Source organism: Corvus moneduloides, chromosome 18, assembly GCF_009650955.1.
Source record: "Corvus moneduloides isolate bCorMon1 chromosome 18, bCorMon1.pri, whole genome shotgun sequence".
In the NCBI taxonomy this organism is placed as follows: domain Eukaryota; kingdom Metazoa; phylum Chordata; class Aves; order Passeriformes; family Corvidae; genus Corvus; species Corvus moneduloides.
Window position 1 is genome coordinate 12,017,815 of NC_045493.1, and position 17,463 is coordinate 12,035,277.

The 17,463-nt window shown below is 52.6% G+C and overlaps 1 protein-coding gene across 4 annotated transcripts; it reads right to left on the bottom strand.

Moving 5' to 3' along the window:
• Positions 1-3,592: 3,592 nt before the first annotated feature.
• On the bottom strand, positions 3,593-17,229 carry ABCB9 (ATP binding cassette subfamily B member 9). Of its 4 annotated transcripts, XM_032128083.1 has the most exons (13): positions 17,116-17,229; positions 16,365-16,626; positions 14,898-15,588; positions 14,414-14,528; positions 13,818-13,948; positions 12,547-12,752; positions 11,951-12,148; positions 10,253-10,381; positions 8,912-9,100; positions 8,196-8,369; positions 6,629-6,788; positions 6,400-6,536; positions 3,593-5,306 (listed from the first exon to the last, which is right to left on the bottom strand). In XM_032128083.1, exons 3-13 carry the CDS (start codon positions 15,508-15,510, stop codon positions 4,986-4,988), a joined length of 2,373 nt encoding a protein of 790 aa, XP_031983974.1. In that variant the 5' UTR covers positions 15,511-15,588; positions 16,365-16,626; positions 17,116-17,229; the 3' UTR covers positions 3,593-4,985. The 4 variants fall into 4 exon arrangements, with proteins under 4 accessions (XP_031983974.1, XP_031983972.1, XP_031983973.1 ...); XM_032128081.1 differs by lacking the exon at positions 16,365-16,626; XM_032128082.1 differs by lacking the exon at positions 17,116-17,229 and having other exon boundaries at positions 16,365-16,918.
• Positions 17,230-17,463: the final 234 nt, after the last annotated feature.

A 17,463-nucleotide genomic window follows, 5' to 3' on the forward strand; every position in this document is an offset into this window, starting at 1 on the left:
TGCACATGCAAACACACGTATAGATATACACACACACAAACAAGGAATTAGTTGAGGAATTGGGAGAAGCCCTTTCTTCCCAAGAACACTGGTAATTTGAACTTCATGCCATACCTAAATAAATGGTTTGGGGGGGAGTGTGGTTTGGAAGAGTCTGACTCAGCTCCATGTTGTAAATCTAGTTTTGCCACTGCCTCGCTGTGTGATCCTGAGTGGAGCTCTCAGATTCCCTCAACCATGATGCCTTTTGCTTAAAAAAAGGAATAATAAGAACTGCTCAGTCACAAGTGAGAACATAACTCATTTGTGCTCAAGTACAACATACATTGAAAATAGTACTTCTCCCTGTGTAGGTAATTTGGGTTCTGGTGATGGTGGAGAGGAGTCTCCATTAAACATTTGTACTTTGGTCAGTATCTGCACGTAATTGAGTTCTCCAGTTGTCCAGAAAAGCAGCTGAGGCTGAGACACAAGATAGAAGTCAACTGCTTTTGTATCATTATACTTTCTATTTGGACAGGTAGGAGAGTGCCTTCCCATTCTGCAGTCTTCATGGAAGATAAAGGTTTTGTGACAGCGCGTCACTTGGACAGGATATGAAGGATTGCAGATAAACCAGGATTTTGGGCTACAGGGTTTATCAAATATTGCAGTGCTGCAGGCTGGGATTTATCATCTCCCCAGGCTTGGTTCCTATTTGCTTTTGCTGAAATCCTTTTGAAGGGTGACAGCATTCGAGTACATTAGAACTGTAAGCAGGCAAAGTACAGAAGTCAGGATTTCTTATTACAGGAGAAATGGAATAAAAAAAATTGTGAAGATTACAGGGGAAACCATGTCATGGTGAATAAGAAGTCAGGCTCCAATCTTGGGGAGAACTGGCATCCAGACTAGTTTAAATAAGATGTTAGGGGGTTTTTTCTATTTAAACTTGATCTTGAATTTCCTCCTGGTACCTCATATCCTTTTACGGTCAATAGCACTGCACTCATGCATATTTATTAGATTTAGACATATTTTGCAAGTCACCTTCACATCTTATTTTCTTTTCCTGGACAAACTGGTTGGTTATGTACACACTGAATTTGCAAATCTCGTCTTTGGTGTCTATTAACCCCTATTAGTCTGGTCGCTCAATGTACAGATAAGTTTTTGGGCTTATTTGCAATTTAACTTCCTTCTGTATATTAAGCACAGCCCATACTTCTGTTTAGATTTCACAACCCGGATTCCTTCACACATGGAAATGACCTGTGTATTCAGCAGCCTGGCAGAGAAACAGCCGTTCTGTTTGAGAGATCAGTGCTCCTGCTGTCTGAGAGAGAGCAGGAATTAGGTGTTTGTAAGGTGCTCCTTCCTTCCAAGGAGCTGCAGGTGTGAGAAGAGCAGCAGATTTATTTATCTGCACTTATTTTCTTTGCCTTAAGCTCACATTGAAGCTGGAATAGAAGAGGCAGATATTATTTTTCCTCCCCAGACTAAACCACATCTCTGAACCCAAGCTAGAAGCACTTTCTGTTTGCTTGTGGCACTTCCAGACCTGCTGAAGGCCTAGAAAGTGCAGCCACTGAAACACACACAGTTGCTTATTGAGGCAGAGGTTGGTGTGCCAGGAGACAAAGTTGTTGGAATAAACACAGCTGTGTTTTTTCCATCACTGTGTGCTCATTTACTGGGTCAGTCAGCCACAGACCCTGGCTGTGCAAAGGTACAGGGTAAATCCAGGTCTCTGGGGAGGTGCTGGGACTATAGGATCCACTCTCAAATTTCACCTTGGATGGGGTTTTCTGTTGTTTAAATCAAATAAAGCTGTGGTTATACTTATTACAGGGAATGGTTAGAGCTTATTCATAGTGAGGAAAACAACCTGCCATGGGATATACAGTCAACTTTGCAATCAGTTGTGCTTTCAAATGCTTAATTGCTTGCAGTTCTGCCAGGACAGTCTTCAGTGCCCCCAGGTTAAGGTTTCAGATGAACCCCTCCGAGTTCCCTGTGAGGACTTTTCTCTTTGAAGAAAAAAAACCTTTTTATCTCCATCACTCTAATTGAGAAGCTCTTGAACTGATTTTGTTCACGTTCCCTTGTAAATGTCAACTCTGGCCAAAGCCACAGCCACAAAATACTACAGCCCAGGGTTTCAGAGGGAATAGTGGCCTTGTTTCCAGGAGAATAGCCTGAAACACAGGCTGCCCACAGGCAGCCAGGCCCAAGGGATTGGGCAGCTCCAGGGAGCAGCTCGTGTTCCAGCACTGGAGCAGTTCCCACTGCTGCTTTGGGTGAAGCACAGCTTTACTGCCAGGCTTAGTCTGGCTAATGGGCATCTCTGACCCTGATTTTCACTTCAAAAAGAAGCTGTAGTTGGAACGATTTAGACAGGCAGGATTTTCTGTACAGACCTAGGGTTTGTGCAAGCAAAAATATCTGCATTAGATTAATTCTACTGGATCCCTGGTGGTGTGTGGAGCTCCCACCCATCTTCCAGGGCATAAGAAAACCCTCATGGCTTTAGCACACAAGCAGTGCCACTTGTAACATGCCAACAGCACAATAAAAGGGCCCATTGAAGCCACGAGAGGCTCAGTGGAAAAGCAGCCTTGAGTTATCTGGATGCAGAAGAGAGAATTCAGCACCTGTGGCAATGAACAAAGTCAGGCCCTGTTATCAGCTTGGACTGGTGCCACCAGCAGAGACAATCTGCTGTTTCCAGTGTGCCATTTCAGTTGAAGCTGTTTGGACCTGACCTGGGAATACAATGATGGGATTATCATCACAGCAGGCTTGGGAAACAGAGTTCCCTTCCTGAAATTCAGTGTAGTTTTTGCAATAAAACGAATCTGATTGCATCCTCCAGTTCCCTTTTTGCAGCCCTGCCTGGGAGGGAGACACAGGATACAATCAAAGTCTCTTTCCTGGCATCTCATGTGCTAATGATCATTGTCCTACCAGTGCTTCACAGGGTGAATTGGCTTCTCTAGTTCCCAGGTAACCCAATTTGGGTTTTCCCCCAGTTTTTCAATTAAGCAGAAATTAATTCCACTTCTGTGTACTGGTGGCCATGTTCTGCTCCCAGGTACTGATAAAAATGCAGAATTAATCACTTGCCTGTCAGCGTTGGGTGGAACCCCCAACCTCCTCATACCCACAGTGCAAACTTTCATCAAGCAGGAACTCCTGGCCATTTACTGAAGGGGTGCTTGAGGAGTTCAGAGTGCCACACAGGTTCCCTAAGTGGAGGGAGGAAAAACAAAAAGAGATCTCGTTCTTCTTCTGAGGCACAGATTGTTATATCACAAAAGCCAGCAGCTGAAGAGATTCCAGTCAGGAAGCACCGTGCCTTGAGAAAGGGTTAGACTACCTGTCCTTCCCTGGGAGACTGACACCCAAAGGGATGTGGGATGAAAATGAGTTATCCCGACTGCTGGGCTCACAGCCATTATCAGATGCTGAAGTGTTTTACATACCTCCTTCTCTGTGGGTTCCTCTTGTCATTCCCCAGAACACGTGCAAGAGCAGCTGCACTCAGCTGTGGTGTCAGATGAACGTTACCTTGAAAACCCGGAATGCAAAGAACACCCCCAACCAGAGCAGCTCGACGTTGAGTGGCAGAGGTAGTATTTTATTTTTTTGAGCATCCCTCCTCAAGGACACTAAATTTAGAGTTTGTAAAACATCACTAAATGAAAACAAAACATTGCCAATAACAAAAATGCAAACCTGCTGAAAAGGAAAATGCAGCAGCATTCAAGTATCAGAAAACATGAGAGCTAAAGTGCTTGAGAGAATTTCTTAACTATGCAGAGTCTGAAGTCAGTGTTCCCCTAGAAATGCTATTTTTAAAACAGCACCTGCCTGGCTGCATAGGATTTTTTGCCAATCTATAGCAGGATAATGCTACTAAGCCAGAGCCATTACCCCAAAGGGCTAGGAGCAACACATTTCTTTCTATCCCTCATACTAAAATAAATTATATTCAAAGAAACACATTATAAAGTTCAGGCAGCTGAAGTTGGACTTCAAGGAATGTGACTGTACGGATTTCCCATGCAGTGAAGTCACTAGCGTGGCCTGAAGCTGAACAAAGCTTTGGTGGGATTTATAAAGTGCTGTCTTTTAGTGTTTTATGCCTGTCTTTAGTAGTGTTTTTTTCACACCAGCACCGGGGTTGTGAGTTAAAAAAAATTCTGAAGTAACAGACCAATTCTCAGTGGATGCTGGAGCCAGACAGACATTGCACAGTGCACACAAGTAACGTTAAAAAACTACAAACCAATCAAAAAAAAGACAACCCCAAGCCCCAAATTCTAACCCAATTATGGTAAAACATTTCATCCTTAAAAACAAACACCCACCAAGCACCAAGAGAAAATCAGAAAGTAACATCTGCCTCCTGGTCCCCTGGCTTGTCCCAGCAAGGATGGATACTACATGATACAAGCTCAGCAGCAATGGTTGGGAGCCTGAGCCTGCAGGCACTCAGTGCAAAACTCTGCCGGCATTCAGCTCCATGGGAGTGATCCAGTTTTTGCCAAAGCCAAACAGGCTTCAGCCAACTTTGGATTAGCCCCATAGATTGACAGAGGGAGCAGGACCTTGTTTCACCGTTTTTCTATCCAGCCACAAAAGCCATCCCCTGAAATTCCTGGAGGGGTTTTCAACCTTCCCCTCCACGCATGCATTTAACATCCATTACAGTTAATAGCAGTTACACATGCAGACCGATGGGAGAAAAGTCCCAGTCGAGAGGAGTTACTGGTAGTAAGAAAAGAAACCCAGTAGAAATGCTGAGAATTGCTAAAGACCCAGCTCCCTCGGGTAAATCCCTGTTTTGCCAGCTGGCAGGTGCCCGCCAGCCCGTCCTGCAGGAAGCTCTATGGTGTGTGTTTGGGTGTGCACGGGTGTGTGACGGGGCGAGCCAGCGGTGCCGTTCTGCCACCTCCGGCCCAGCGTCCCAGGGAGCGTCCGAGCACCGGCCGCGGCCGCCCTCACTTGGGAGCCGCGTTGTTGTAATCGTCCTGTGCCGCGGCCGGCAGGGAATGGTCTATCCTGAACTCCTCCTCCAGCCCGCCGGGCGCCTTCGCAGGCTGGACACTGTCCGTGCCGCCCCCCTCCAGCCCCAGGATCTGTCTCTGCACCAGCTTGGAATAAAGGCCTCCTTCTTCCATCAGCTCCTTGTGCGAGCCCTGCTGCACCACGCGGCCCTTGTCCAGCACAATGATGTTGTGTGCCCTCTCCACAGTGCTCAGCCTGTGAGCTATGACAAGCACCGTGTGGTTCTGCAAGTCGCCGTAAATCGCCTGCTGAATCTGCGGGGAGAAAAGGCGTTAGCGCCCGGGCACTGGGAGAACAGCAGCTTTGTGGTCAGTGTCCAGAAACCTCTGGACTGGAGATCTGTTCTCCTCTGGCTCCCTGCAGCACTACCAGCACCAGCATGTCCGGCCCAGCTCCCGGCTGCAGCCCAAACACCATCTCAGTCCAGCCAGGTGAGGTATGAACACAGGTCTGATCCTGCAAGCTGGGGACTTGTTATAGCTGGGCCCCAAATTTGGAGGCCATGTGGTGCTGGCAGAGACTGCAGCAAGCCGATACCTGGTGAATGCAGCTGCACAGAAAAGCAGCATTCTTTCCTGAGTGTATCCAGGCAAGGCAAGAGAGGCTTTTTTTCAATCGAGACAATAGCACTGACATCTAAAGGCAGGCAGGTGGCCATCAAGCACATGTCACATTGACACCCCTGGGTAGCCAAAACCAGCCCTGGGCTGGCATCAGGTACCACACACGTGGCTGAGGACCTATGAGGCAGCAAGCTGCTCCAAGGTCAGACACTTGTGCTGCCCCAGCAGGATTTGTCCTCTGGGATTGGAGGCACATCCTCAAACCCCAGCCTTGAACAGGCTTTCCCTCATGTCATTGCATCAGTGAGGCCAAACTGCTGCTGGAAGAGCTGTTTGGTCATCACGTCCCAGACAGATAAACCAGTTCACAGGATGCTCAAGGGTTTTCCTGCAAGTGTGGCTTCCTTGGTGCCTTGGCTGGGATTTGAGCTCAGGCAGTCCAACTCTCCTTGCTGCAGATCATTTTATAGGGTCTTCCTCTGTATCCTGTCCTAAAAGGCTACAAAGAGTCTCTGAATGCCAATTAACACTTTCCACATTGAAAAAATCAGCAAAGATCCCTACCTCATCAGGTTTGTCAGGCATTGGCTGCTGTGAATGTGGAATTTTTCCTTTCCTGGTGGCTACAAGAGCATTGGAAGCAAATTCCTGCTACGGAATTGGCAGCTTACTCCACCCTCTGATTGCACCATGTCAAGACTAAGCTTGCCCACAGGCTGGAAACTGAAGCTACAGTCTGTCCTCCAAACCCTCTCTGGCCCAAACACCCAAGTGAGCCTCTCACCGCGTGCTCGCTCTCTGCATCCAGCGCGCTCGTGGCTTCATCCAGGATGAGGATGGGAGGGGTTCGGATCAAGGCCCTGGCAATCGCCACTCTCTGCTTCTGGCCACCTGACAGCTGAGCTCCTTTTTCACCTGCCTCTGTTGGGTGAAGGGAGAGAGAAAGGGGTCAAAACACAAATCAAGAGCTGCCACAGAAGTCCAGCTGCCAGGCCCTGCAGAGGGGTGGGTACCTGTGTGGTAGCCGTCTTGTAGCTCAGTGATGAAGCTGTGGGCGTTGGCCTTCTGGGCAGCCTGAACCACTGACTCGAAGGAGGCTGAAGTTAAGCCATAAGAAATATTATCTGCAATAGAGCGGGCAAACAGCACGGGCTCTTGGCTCACCAGGGAGATCTGCAGGAAGCAAGGGAGAGCAGTGGTCAGGAGCAGAAGATGCACTGCACGGCATCTCGGATCATTGGTATTTGTTCCTGCTGAGTAAGGACCAAGATCAAGATATAAAAGTGCCATTAACCAAGATATAGAAGTGCTCAATGTGAGCTTCCAGTGAGGATGCCAATGTCAGGGTTGTCCAGTTTGCATCTTCTGCTGGAAAGCCATCTTGCAGGAAAGAAACCCGATGCAATGCTGGCACGTTGGCATCTGGGGTGGGCTTCCCCTCCTAAAGCCCGCTGTGCTTTTGCTCCAAATCTGTTATTCCCATCATTGTTTGCTTTCCCCAGAATGGAAGACCAGTTGCTGGGATAAGTCAAGCTGGGGAGACCTTCTCCCAGGCCCTTGCTGATTTTCCTTTCAAGGCCAGTAATCACACTTGGGCCGTGTGAATGAGCCCTCTTGCATCTTTTAATCCCAAATGAGCAAGTTAGGGATGTAACTGCTGCAATTCCTTAATTGCTTAGCAACAGCCTCCCTGTCCTGCCTTCCAGCCATGGCTGCTCACTCTCATGTTCGGCTGCTTTATCAAACCCTTGATATTGGAATAAATCGAACCTTTCAAACTATTACTCAGAACTGTGCATGAAGAGAGCCAGGGGGACACGATCACATTTTAATTGACTTCTCCCCATGTTCCTAACAGCACACCAGGCTTTCTAAACTGAAAGACTTGCTTGGCCTTTGATTTTCGCTCTGTACGGGCAGGGAATGTAAATTAGTCACAGTGACTTTGGCTTTCCAGCCTGTCTCTGATCAATTGTTTTCAGGTTTTCCTGCTGACTGCTGAGGCCATTTGCTCTGGGGGCAAACAAAGGAGGCAGTTACTTGCAGAGATGAAGGCTGATCTGTGCTGACACACAGAGGAAAGCTGAGGGGCCTGGACCCCTCTCTAGGCAAACCACCAGCCCCTCTGGTGCTCCAGCTGCTGCCAGGATCCTGAGAGGTTTAACTCCCCATTAGCTGAGAATCACTTTAAGATCTTAAGGTAGAAAGTGCTGGAGGAATGCAAAGCTCTTTTTCCAAACCAAATTTAGATGATAATTAATCCAACAGCCAAAACCATATTTCTACTCTGTTGGCCAAAAAATACCAAACTAAACATGTTTTTTGTTCTGTTTTTTGGAAGGCTTCCCCTTCCCCTTGAAAGCAACCTCCATCCCTTTCCCTTCCACCCCCACAAATTATCCGAATTAATTTCTGGGACCGCTTCCAGCCTCCAGCTTTCTGGACATTTCTGAAGCTGCCAGCTCAAATCCAAAGCGATGTGCAACAGTGCCATGCAGCCCCTCTGGGCTCTGCAGGTGGGAACTGGACTAAGCAGAATACAGGTGTGATAACCAGAATACACGTATCAGTCGCTCGTACCACGGAGTGCAGGTACTTGTGATCGTACATGTTAATGGGACGCCCATCCAGCAGCACCTGCCCGTCCTGCAGAGGGTAGAAGTTCTCCAGGATGTTGACACAGGAGCTCTTCCCACTCCCTGAAGGACCCACCAGCGCTGTCACTTTGCCAGGATGCAGGGTGAAGGACACGTTCTGCAACATGGATGGGAGAGCACACTCAGGTCCAGGCTTTTCTCAACGTCCTGGGGCACTCCACAACAAAGGTAGCCAAAATCTGGCCAGAGTGACCCTCTGCCTTGGTGATTGCACCATCAGCCATTTGTCCTAGCTCTGGGGAAGCAAAAAGCCTCCAAATTGCTTCAGATTTGCCTGATGATGTAAGCAGGTCCTCTAAAAAGCAGACTGACCTCTTTGCTGCCTCCCCCTGCCTCATCGTCCCAGCCCCTCTCCCACAGAAGCAGCCTGAGGCAGCTTGGCACAAAGCCCTGTACCACGCTGACACGTTTAATGCCTGAGCGGGGAACAAGGGTTTTCTTAATAAATCTCATTCCTTGTAAGGAAGGCCGGCCCTAAACACCCGCTGTTCCTTTTAATCTGTTTTCCAGCATGTGCTGAGCCTGCCTTTACACATCTCTGACAGGCAGCTGACACTCCCCATGGGCTGGGGTTTGGTTCTTGCCAGGGTGGAGCAGCAGCACATGGTGCTGGGAGGGCACAGTGCCCACTGGGCTCACCTGGAGAACCTGCGTTGCAGAGCGAGTGCGGTAGGAAAACGTCACATTCCTGAACTCCACCTTCCCATCCACGTGATCCGGGGCCAGGGACCCGTCGTGCACCATCGTGGGCTTGCGGTCGATGAACTCGAAGACCTTCTCAGCAGCTCCCACTCCCTGCATGAGGCCACTGTACACGGAGCCGATGGACTGGAAGGGAAGAGGCAGTGGTGAGACCCTCCCAAGTGATGGGAAATCAGTCAGTGCCACCCTAAGGAGAATGGCTGAAGCAATCCCAAGTCTCCTATAGCCTGACATTGACTACAGTCATCAGGCACAGGAAAACTCTTCCTCCTCTGCTGGGTATGGAAGGGATACATGGACAATCCAGGGAAAGGGCATTTTTCAATATTAAATCCAGAGCTGCAGAACAGTTTGTACTACAACTGCCCCTCCCATCAGGAGGGGAAAAAAAAACCCCAAACCAAACTAAATCCATGCCAAAACCACAGCCTGGAAACCCCACCAGAGCCTGCAGTCATCCAAACAGATAGTGAGAGCTGGGAGAGCTGCCTCCAGCTCTGCTCTGCCCCTGCACAGAGGCTGAAGCACCACCAAAGCCACACTTGGCTGTGAGGAAACCTCAGCTGGATCATTCCTGCCTGGATTAGCCAAGTTTATGCCTCTGCAAGGGGAAGGCAGCCCTGGGTGGGCTCTACCATCCCACCCACAATCCCATCTTGCTAAGGTGCTGCCAACGCAGCAGCTTGCAGCCTATTCCAGGGAAAGGGAAAAAAAAAGTAATATAATTAAGTTTTTAATGAAGCCTGAAATTTAACAGGCAGCTTTGTAATCCCTTCATTCTCCATGCCAGGAAATGTGCTTGGGAGGCAGCCAGGGCTCTGCCCTTCAGCAGGGCCAGCCTGACCCCTCTGGTTCCAGCTGCCCTTTTGGGGGACAAGGTGCTTCAGGAACATTAAGGTTGTGAGACCACGGCAAGGGAGGAATGGGGAGCAGAGGGGATAACCCCCCCCTCTGGCAGTGCCACAGCACCAAAGAAATGTGTCATGGGAAGGTCAGCACTGGATCTATCCCTGCAACTGCCCTGGGACCTTCTGGGAGACAAACATCCTCTTGACATGGGATAGCCCAGAGGGTGGGGAGGCCCTGGCACAGGCTGCCCAGAGAAGCTTTGGCTGCCTCACCCATGGAAGTGTCCAAGGCCAGCATGGATGAGGCTTGGAGCAACCTTGTCTGGTGGAAGATGTCCCTGCCCATGGCAGGGATGAGTTGGAATGAGATGGTGTTTAAGGTCCCTTCCAACCCAACCCATTCTGTGATTCCCTGCTAAAACAGACTCACCTCCATGCAGTCTCCCAAGACGAACTCGTAAATGATGAAGGATATCAGGTTTCCGCTTGTCATTTGCCCGGAGATCACAAGGTGCCCGCCATAGTAAAGGATGCTGACCTGGACCACCAGGAGAGTCAGCTGAAAGCAAGAAAACACCCCAGAATCAGCAAGGACAACAGATATTTTGGTGTGTTTGTCATTACTCACACAACCCAAACTTCATGTGCTGACATTTATTCTTTGAGCCCTGAGCTGAGGATTCCTGACAGTGCAGCTGGCAGCCCTAGGAGTGAGCATGGATAAACAACTCAAGTACATGGGCTGATTTAAAGAGCTGGGCAGATACCTTCAACAAAACAAGTCCTGAGGGACAACAGCCAAGGAGGGAGAATTTATCTGAAATAACAGAGCATCTCATGAACTTCTCTCTTGGACTAAGGGCCTCAAGCATAATAATCTATGTTCAAATTATCCACAGTATGCAGTCACCTCACCACTAAAATAAACTTTCTGTTATGTGAGTGTGACATAGTTTAATTTAGAACACAAAATCAAGCCAGGAGTTAATGCAGAATATCCTCCTTGCATGTACAAGTCCCTGAAGCATAACCTCAGCTCTTGTCTGAAGTCAGTGTGGGGGGTACCACCTACTCTGGAAAGGAGACAGGTCAGCTCTGATGTGACAAATACCAGCCCCTTTTATTCAGCTGGTTTTGTTCCATGCTGCCCAGGTGCTCCAAAAAGCAGCGATGCCCTGGTGCCCTGTGGGACCAGAATAGGCTGTAAATTCACACAGACAAAAATAGAGGGGAAAAAAATTCCTCTTCTATTGCTCTGCCGTGATCTGACCTTAAGCTCCTGCGTTCCCTCCAAGAAAGACTCTACCAGGGCTGAGCTATCCATTGTCTTCTTTCTACGCGAGCCCCGCAGGAGCTGTTTTTGAGGGGTTTTGCCTTCTTAGACTTGTCAGGATCAGTGTCAACCCAGCTCATGCTCCAGCTTCACCTGGGAGCCCAGAAACAATGCTAATAATGCTCCCATTTTGCTTCCAGACTTGGGAAGCCATAAAGTCTCTTACAGCTGCACAAAGGCACCATAACTCACAAATCCTTCACCAGAGATTGCTTCAATCCCTAAATGCACAGGGATAAGGGCAGCCTCACGTGTGGCTTTTGCCAACACTGGAGAAGCCCCAAACCATCTGGTGTTAAATGATGAAAAAGCATTTTTCAGGAAGAAAAAAAAAAAACAAAAAACCCAAAGCCAAAGCCCAGGAGCCTCCCCCTGCCACCACCCACACGCAGAAAATCTCCGTTCCTGAGCAGAAGCTGCGGCCGTCCCCCAGCCGGAGCCCCGGAGCGGAGCTGGCACAGGCACGCACTGCAGCACACACAGGCACGGGTGCTCCACGACCTTGAGCTCTTATCAATCCCTATTTGCAGGGGAAAACAGGCAGTTCTGCGGAGCGACGCAACGCTGCCTCGGGGCGGAACGGGATGATGTTTTTTGATGGGTGAAAGTAATAAATGATCAAGAGCCCGGGGATTACCGGCAGCAGAGAGCAGAGAGCAGGGCTGGGCTCGCCCCGCAGAGTTCCCTGGGAGCGGAGGAGAACCACGTGCAGGTGCCTTGTGCGCTTTGGGATCCAGAGAGACTCCCCTGCCCATCCCAGCCCCACGCAGGGATGCCCCAGGGCCCTCCACCTACCCCACTGGACCAGACGTAGTAGGTGTAAGCCATGGCCTCCCGCTTGTTGAGCTTGTACACCTGCTGCAGCTTCTGCCAGTACACGTTGGCCTCCGTCTCCTCGTTGGCGAAGCTGCGGACGGTCTTCATGGCCGAGATGGTCTCCTCAGCCGTGTTGTTGGCCTTGGCCAGGGCACTCTGCACATCCTTGGAGAGCTTCTGCAGGGAGCAAGGGGAGGCAGAGGGGGCTCAGCAGGTGCCAGGCTGCCCAAGGCACAACTCCCCACTCGCCCCAGGCTCCAGGACCCCACCAAGTGTCTCCAAAGGTGGAGGAGAGATGGCATGAGGACAGGCAGGCGCATACAGGGGACACCCCATGACCCAGCCACCTCTTCTGTCAGACATGAGATGCTTCCACTCCTGAGCATGAAGCAAGATAAGAGCCCAGGCTACACCTGTGTGCCCACACACGTTTAATGCCACCTTCCTGCCCCCACTGCTGGCAGCAAAACACTCCAATATCACTCCCACCGGCTCCAAGGCCACCCACAAGCTCCTTGATGGCTTAACGGGGAGACCAGCCCAGCACTGTGGCAATGCCAGCTGCTCCTGCCTACCTGGTAGTACTTCCCATAGACATCAGACACCAGCATGATGATGGGGAAGCCCATGAAGGTGACCAGTGAGAGCTTCCAGGAGAGGCTGAACATGAAGAAGATCACGCCCGTGGCCTTCACCACGTTGCGCAGGAAGATGTTGATGTTCTGGGACACCAGGTCGCTCACGATGGTCGTGTCCGACGTCAGGCGGGAGATGACGTCCCCTGCAGCAACGAGGGGTCAGGGAAGGGGAGAGCAGGGACATGTCACCACGGCAGGTCACTGCCTAACCGTGTCCCACATCCCGTGCCAGGGGGCCAGGTGGAGCTCCCCATCCAACCAGCTGGGGGTCAGAAGGGTGGCATGGAAGGGGGGCAACTCTCCACTGCTGTGGATGCAAAGCAAAACAGAGGAGCTTGGATTACTGCATGCATGAGAGGCAGGAGATGCACCTGAAAGGACAAGTTACATCACCTGTGTCACCAAGGGTGGCTGTAGGACAGCAAAGGGGACTGTGGCAGCACCCTACACCACAGAGCAGCCCACAGGCCAAGCACAGTCCACAGCCTGGAGCTGACCCGAGGGATCTGAGGACATGGGTCCAGCTACTGAGGGATGAAGCTCTGGCGGCGCCTTTTGGTGGAGCTGAGTGTTACAGCCAGCAAACATCACCCTGAACTCCTAAATCCTTGGCCTGTGTTTGAGTCCAGCTGAATTCCCATGCTTTTGTGCAAGCCCAGGGTTACCCACATCTCACTTCCAGTAACATCTCTGCTGTCCTCAGCTACCAAGGTACTGTGCAGCGACTGCTAAATACAGCAACAGCCTCAAAACTAAAAATATCGCCGAGACGAAATTAAATGTGTGAAAGTTACACTGGAGTGGCACGGCCTGGGACCAAGACTGGGGCAGGACTGAACTGCAAACGGGGAAAGCAACAAGCACATCCAGCAAGATTCACACATCTGAGGTTTCAGAGACTGGAGCAGAGCTGGAGAGCAGCCCACCAACAGGCACTGATGGGAGGAAGGAAATGGGAGTTTTGGGGGTGACTGAAAATAAGCATGTCAGCCCTGGGACTGCTGGATGCCAGGCTGTTAGGTGGGGCATCCCTACGCTGGGAGGCAACTGAAAGGGAAGAGCTTTCTCCCTCTGTTTCTAACTACAAGCATGTGGGTGCCGCCTCTGGCTGCCCCCAATCTGCTGTATGCTAGTAGGGCAAGCCAAGGGGAAAGAATCTGGGATGGGATAGAGGGGTTAGAGCAAATCCGGGGCAGAGAGGAACCAACCTGTGCGATTCTCATCAAAAAAACTCATCTCCTGAGACACCAGCGACCTGAAGAGGCAGTTGCGAAGGCGGATGTTCAGCCTTGCGAAGATGAGCGTAAAAACGCCGCCCCGGATACCTGCGGCAAATGAGCTAATTGCAGATAAGAAACGTTATAGAGCCATGGACACGAAACCCTCTCAGCAACACAAACACCCCTGTGCTGGGCCAAGGGCCCGGCAGTGCTCACAACACTTATCACCAGCCCACACCTCTCCTGGGTGCCACCAGCACAGTGGTGGCTGGTCCTAACCATGGTAGTCACAAGCTTTGGGAGGGAACACAGCACTGCTGGAACAGCATTCCCCAGGGAACCCATTCCCTGTGTCCATTCCTGCTCCCCCACCTCCAGCAGACGGACGTGAAGGGCTACACAAAGGCCTCATGACTGCCAACCACGGCCTCTCTGCATCGTGACAGTGCAGAGAATTCACAGACCATCCCTGGGGTCTGGCAGTGAACTGGCAGAGTGGGTGCCTGTGCCCACCATCACCACGAGCTCCTGTGGGAAAACCCCAAACTCCTCCTTGTCAGGGCCAAATCCAGCCCCTGGATTACCTTCCTATGGCGAGCAGCGACATGACCAGCACTGCCGTGGAGAAGCGATCCATGCTCTTCTGCACCACGATGCCATCGATGGCCAGCCCCGTGTAGTAGGGCAGGAAGGTCTCTCCTGCAGGACAAGCACAGGACAGGGAGGTTCAGCCCCAGTGCATGGGATTGGCACAGGACCTGTATTTCCAACTGCAACAGCCTGTGGGCAACCCCATCCCCACCACAGAGATACTCAGCCATCACACAATGCCCCTTGAGAGGTGCAGCCCTTAGTGGCACGTGGGGATGTTGCACTCCCAGTGTATTTTACCCCCTGCTGCATTTGGTTTGGCCCCACTGCATTTTTCACCCACCCCGTGCAGCACGTGCTACCCAGCACCCCCAAAAAAAGCAAGCCTAGAGTGCTTCCAAGCCCTACCACCACGGCTCCATCCCTCCTGATGAGGATGGGAGCACACCACAGCCCACCTGTGGTCCCTTCACTCACCCAAGGCGGCCACAAGGAGGAAGAAGGAGGCGATACCCAGGAAGAAGGCATCCGGCTTGGTGTAGGACAGCAGCTTATGGATGGTGGGACCTGCTGCCTCCTCCCGCTTGTCCCTGGGAGTGCCCCCATCACAGCTCTCTTCCGCCTCAGCACGGGACTCAGAGCCAGGCCCCAGCGCCTCGCGGGAGGAGGTGACACAGGCCAGCAGCTGCCACAGCCCAAAGGTGGCTGCCAGCGCCACGTAGGTCCAGGCAAAGAGCCCCCAGAACCAGGGGTCCCTGATGGTCTTCCGCACCTCTGAGTAGAGCAGCAGCTTCACCATCATGTAGATGCCCATGAGGAGGCAGATGACGGCGATGAAGGTCCGCGATGCCTTGAGGCGCCGGGGGCCGTAGGCCGTGTTGGTGGCCACGCCGATGGCAGCCCCCAGCAGCACACAGCTGCGGTACAGGCAGCCCCCCCAGATGTCCAGCAGCGAGTTGAAGATGTTGAAGTGCCGCAGGTCCTGCAGGACATTCCGGCCACCCTGGCCGTGGGTGTAGAGCAGCGTGGTGACCACCACATCGGCCCCGCTGAGTGCCAGTGTGCTGGCCACCGCCTTCCAGGCGCGCATCCTCGTCACCGGGCTGGGGTCACTGAGGTGGTGAGGGGCAGCCCTAGCACGGGAAGGACGTGGTCATGTCGGCCTCTGCTGCAGGGTGAGAAGAGGGGGACAGGGCTGTTATTCACCCCAGGGAGGTGGTGTAGAAACAGAAGCAGGATGGGGGGACAACCGTGCCAGCTCCCCACCAACCCATCCTGACCCCAGACACCATTGTCTGCTCCTTCCTCCCCTCCCCTGCTGCACACGCCACAAGGTATTTCATTAAATGAGCAGCACAAACGAAGACAAACTTCCCTCCCGGACGCCTTCACCCATCCTGAATCCCAAAGTAGACATCTGCACTTCCCGATGGGAATCTTTGTTCCAGCTTGCTGTGGCAGCTGCGGGACCAGCTGGGTGGTCCCCAGCCGCTGGGTGCTGCCGTGACATCTGTGCAGCCACGTGTCCTGTGCTATGGAGCCGTGTAGGTGTTAAACTTGGATAGATCCGAGAGTCTCTGCCCACCTTTCCCAGGACAAAGCTGAAACCGACCAGTCAAAACCGTAGGAAAGCAGATGGGAGAGCAGCTCAGCTTTATAATGGATCCCCCTCATCAAAATAAGACTAAACCATATGTACGGCAGCTTGTCACACCTTACTGTCCCCAGTGCAGTTCAATGACACAACAAAAATCCCGAGAGGAAATGAAAAAGGGATTGGAATTCCACAGCTGCCTCCCGTGGGAGAGGAAGGCTCCGGGGCGGGATGCTGCCTTTGCTGTCGCCCGGGGGTCTGTCCGGCAGCAGCGATGGTGGGGCAGGGTCTGAATGGACACAGGAAAGGGCAAAAAGCTCGATTTGCTCTAAGCCGACTGAGCCGCTCACCTGCTCCGCTGCCATGCCCTGAGGTGCCACGCGTAGGCAAGAGGGAGGTACCTGATCCTGAAATTTGTGCTGGATAAGCAGCTCGTGACGGTGCACAGTGCGGAAGGCACGGCACAAGGGGTGCCATGTGTCGGCCACACTCCAGCCTGTGTGGCCGCAGCCCCCCAAAATCAAACCGCCGGGAGAAGGGCAGCCCTTGGCACTGGACAAGCTGCGCCCTTGGGCGAGAGCTGCTCGGTGGTCGGACGAGTGGGATAAAAAGCTAAAAAGCGGAGGAAAACAGGGCAGAGGCTGCAATTTGGGGAAGCACGGGGGTTTATAGGGTGGGTGGGGAAGGAGGGATGGAGGCAAAGCAGAGCAGCGATGCCAGGGAGGAGCAGGACACGCTTCCCAGGGTGCTCGCTGCTGCCATCCGCTGCAAAGCTGTGCGGATCCGGCCCATGGAGGAGGAGGAGGAGGAGGAGGAGAAGGAGGAGGAGGAGGAGGAGGCAGCCACCGCAGCTCCCCACCACCCGCAGCCGTGTCCCCAGCCCCCGAGCTGGAGCCGCCCAAGGTCCCCAGACGCATCCCGCCTTCCCCCCGTAGGAGAATGTCCCGGGGGTGGGGTGGGGTGGGGTGGGGTGGGGTGGGGTGGGGAGGGAAGACGGCCGGGAAGGACCTTGCCCGCCATACCCCGACCGGACACCCACACACGGCTCCCCGCTTCAGAGCATAAGGCAGCTCAGCCTCGGCCCGCCCGGACGGGTCTTACCGGCGGCGGGATCAGGGATCGGTGGGATCAGGGATCGGCGGGATCAGCCCGCTCCGACCGGCGGCGGCGCGTCCCGGGAACAAGGTCGGTGCTGGGCGTGGCCCGGATGTGGCCACGCCCACCGGCCACGCCCACCGGGCACGCCCTCTCCTGCGGCGCGGGCCCGGCCCCGCCCACGGCCGGACCGGACGGAGCCGAGCGGCGGCACCGGGGACCCCCAAATTGGGGGTTCGAGGGTAGGTCCCCGCTCCGCCCTGTCCTTGTAAACCCCGGCCCGACGCAACAAAGGCAGCCCCGGAATTTTCCCCCACCTTAGAAGGTTTTTTATACTCCCCAAAATACATATTT

Coding starts and splice junctions, on each gene's coding strand:
- ABCB9 (XM_032128081.1), bottom strand. CDS start 15,510: ATGCGCGCCTGGAAGGCGGTGGCCAGCACACTGGCACTCAGCGGGGCC. Junction 9,101..10,252: donor TCTTGGGAGACTGCATGGAG/GTGAGTCTGTTT, acceptor CTTCCCTTCCAG/TCCATCGGCTCCGTGTACAG. Junction 6,789..8,195: donor ACAAGTACCTGCACTCCGTG/GTACGAGCGACT, acceptor TGCTTCCTGCAG/ATCTCCCTGGTGAGCCAAGA.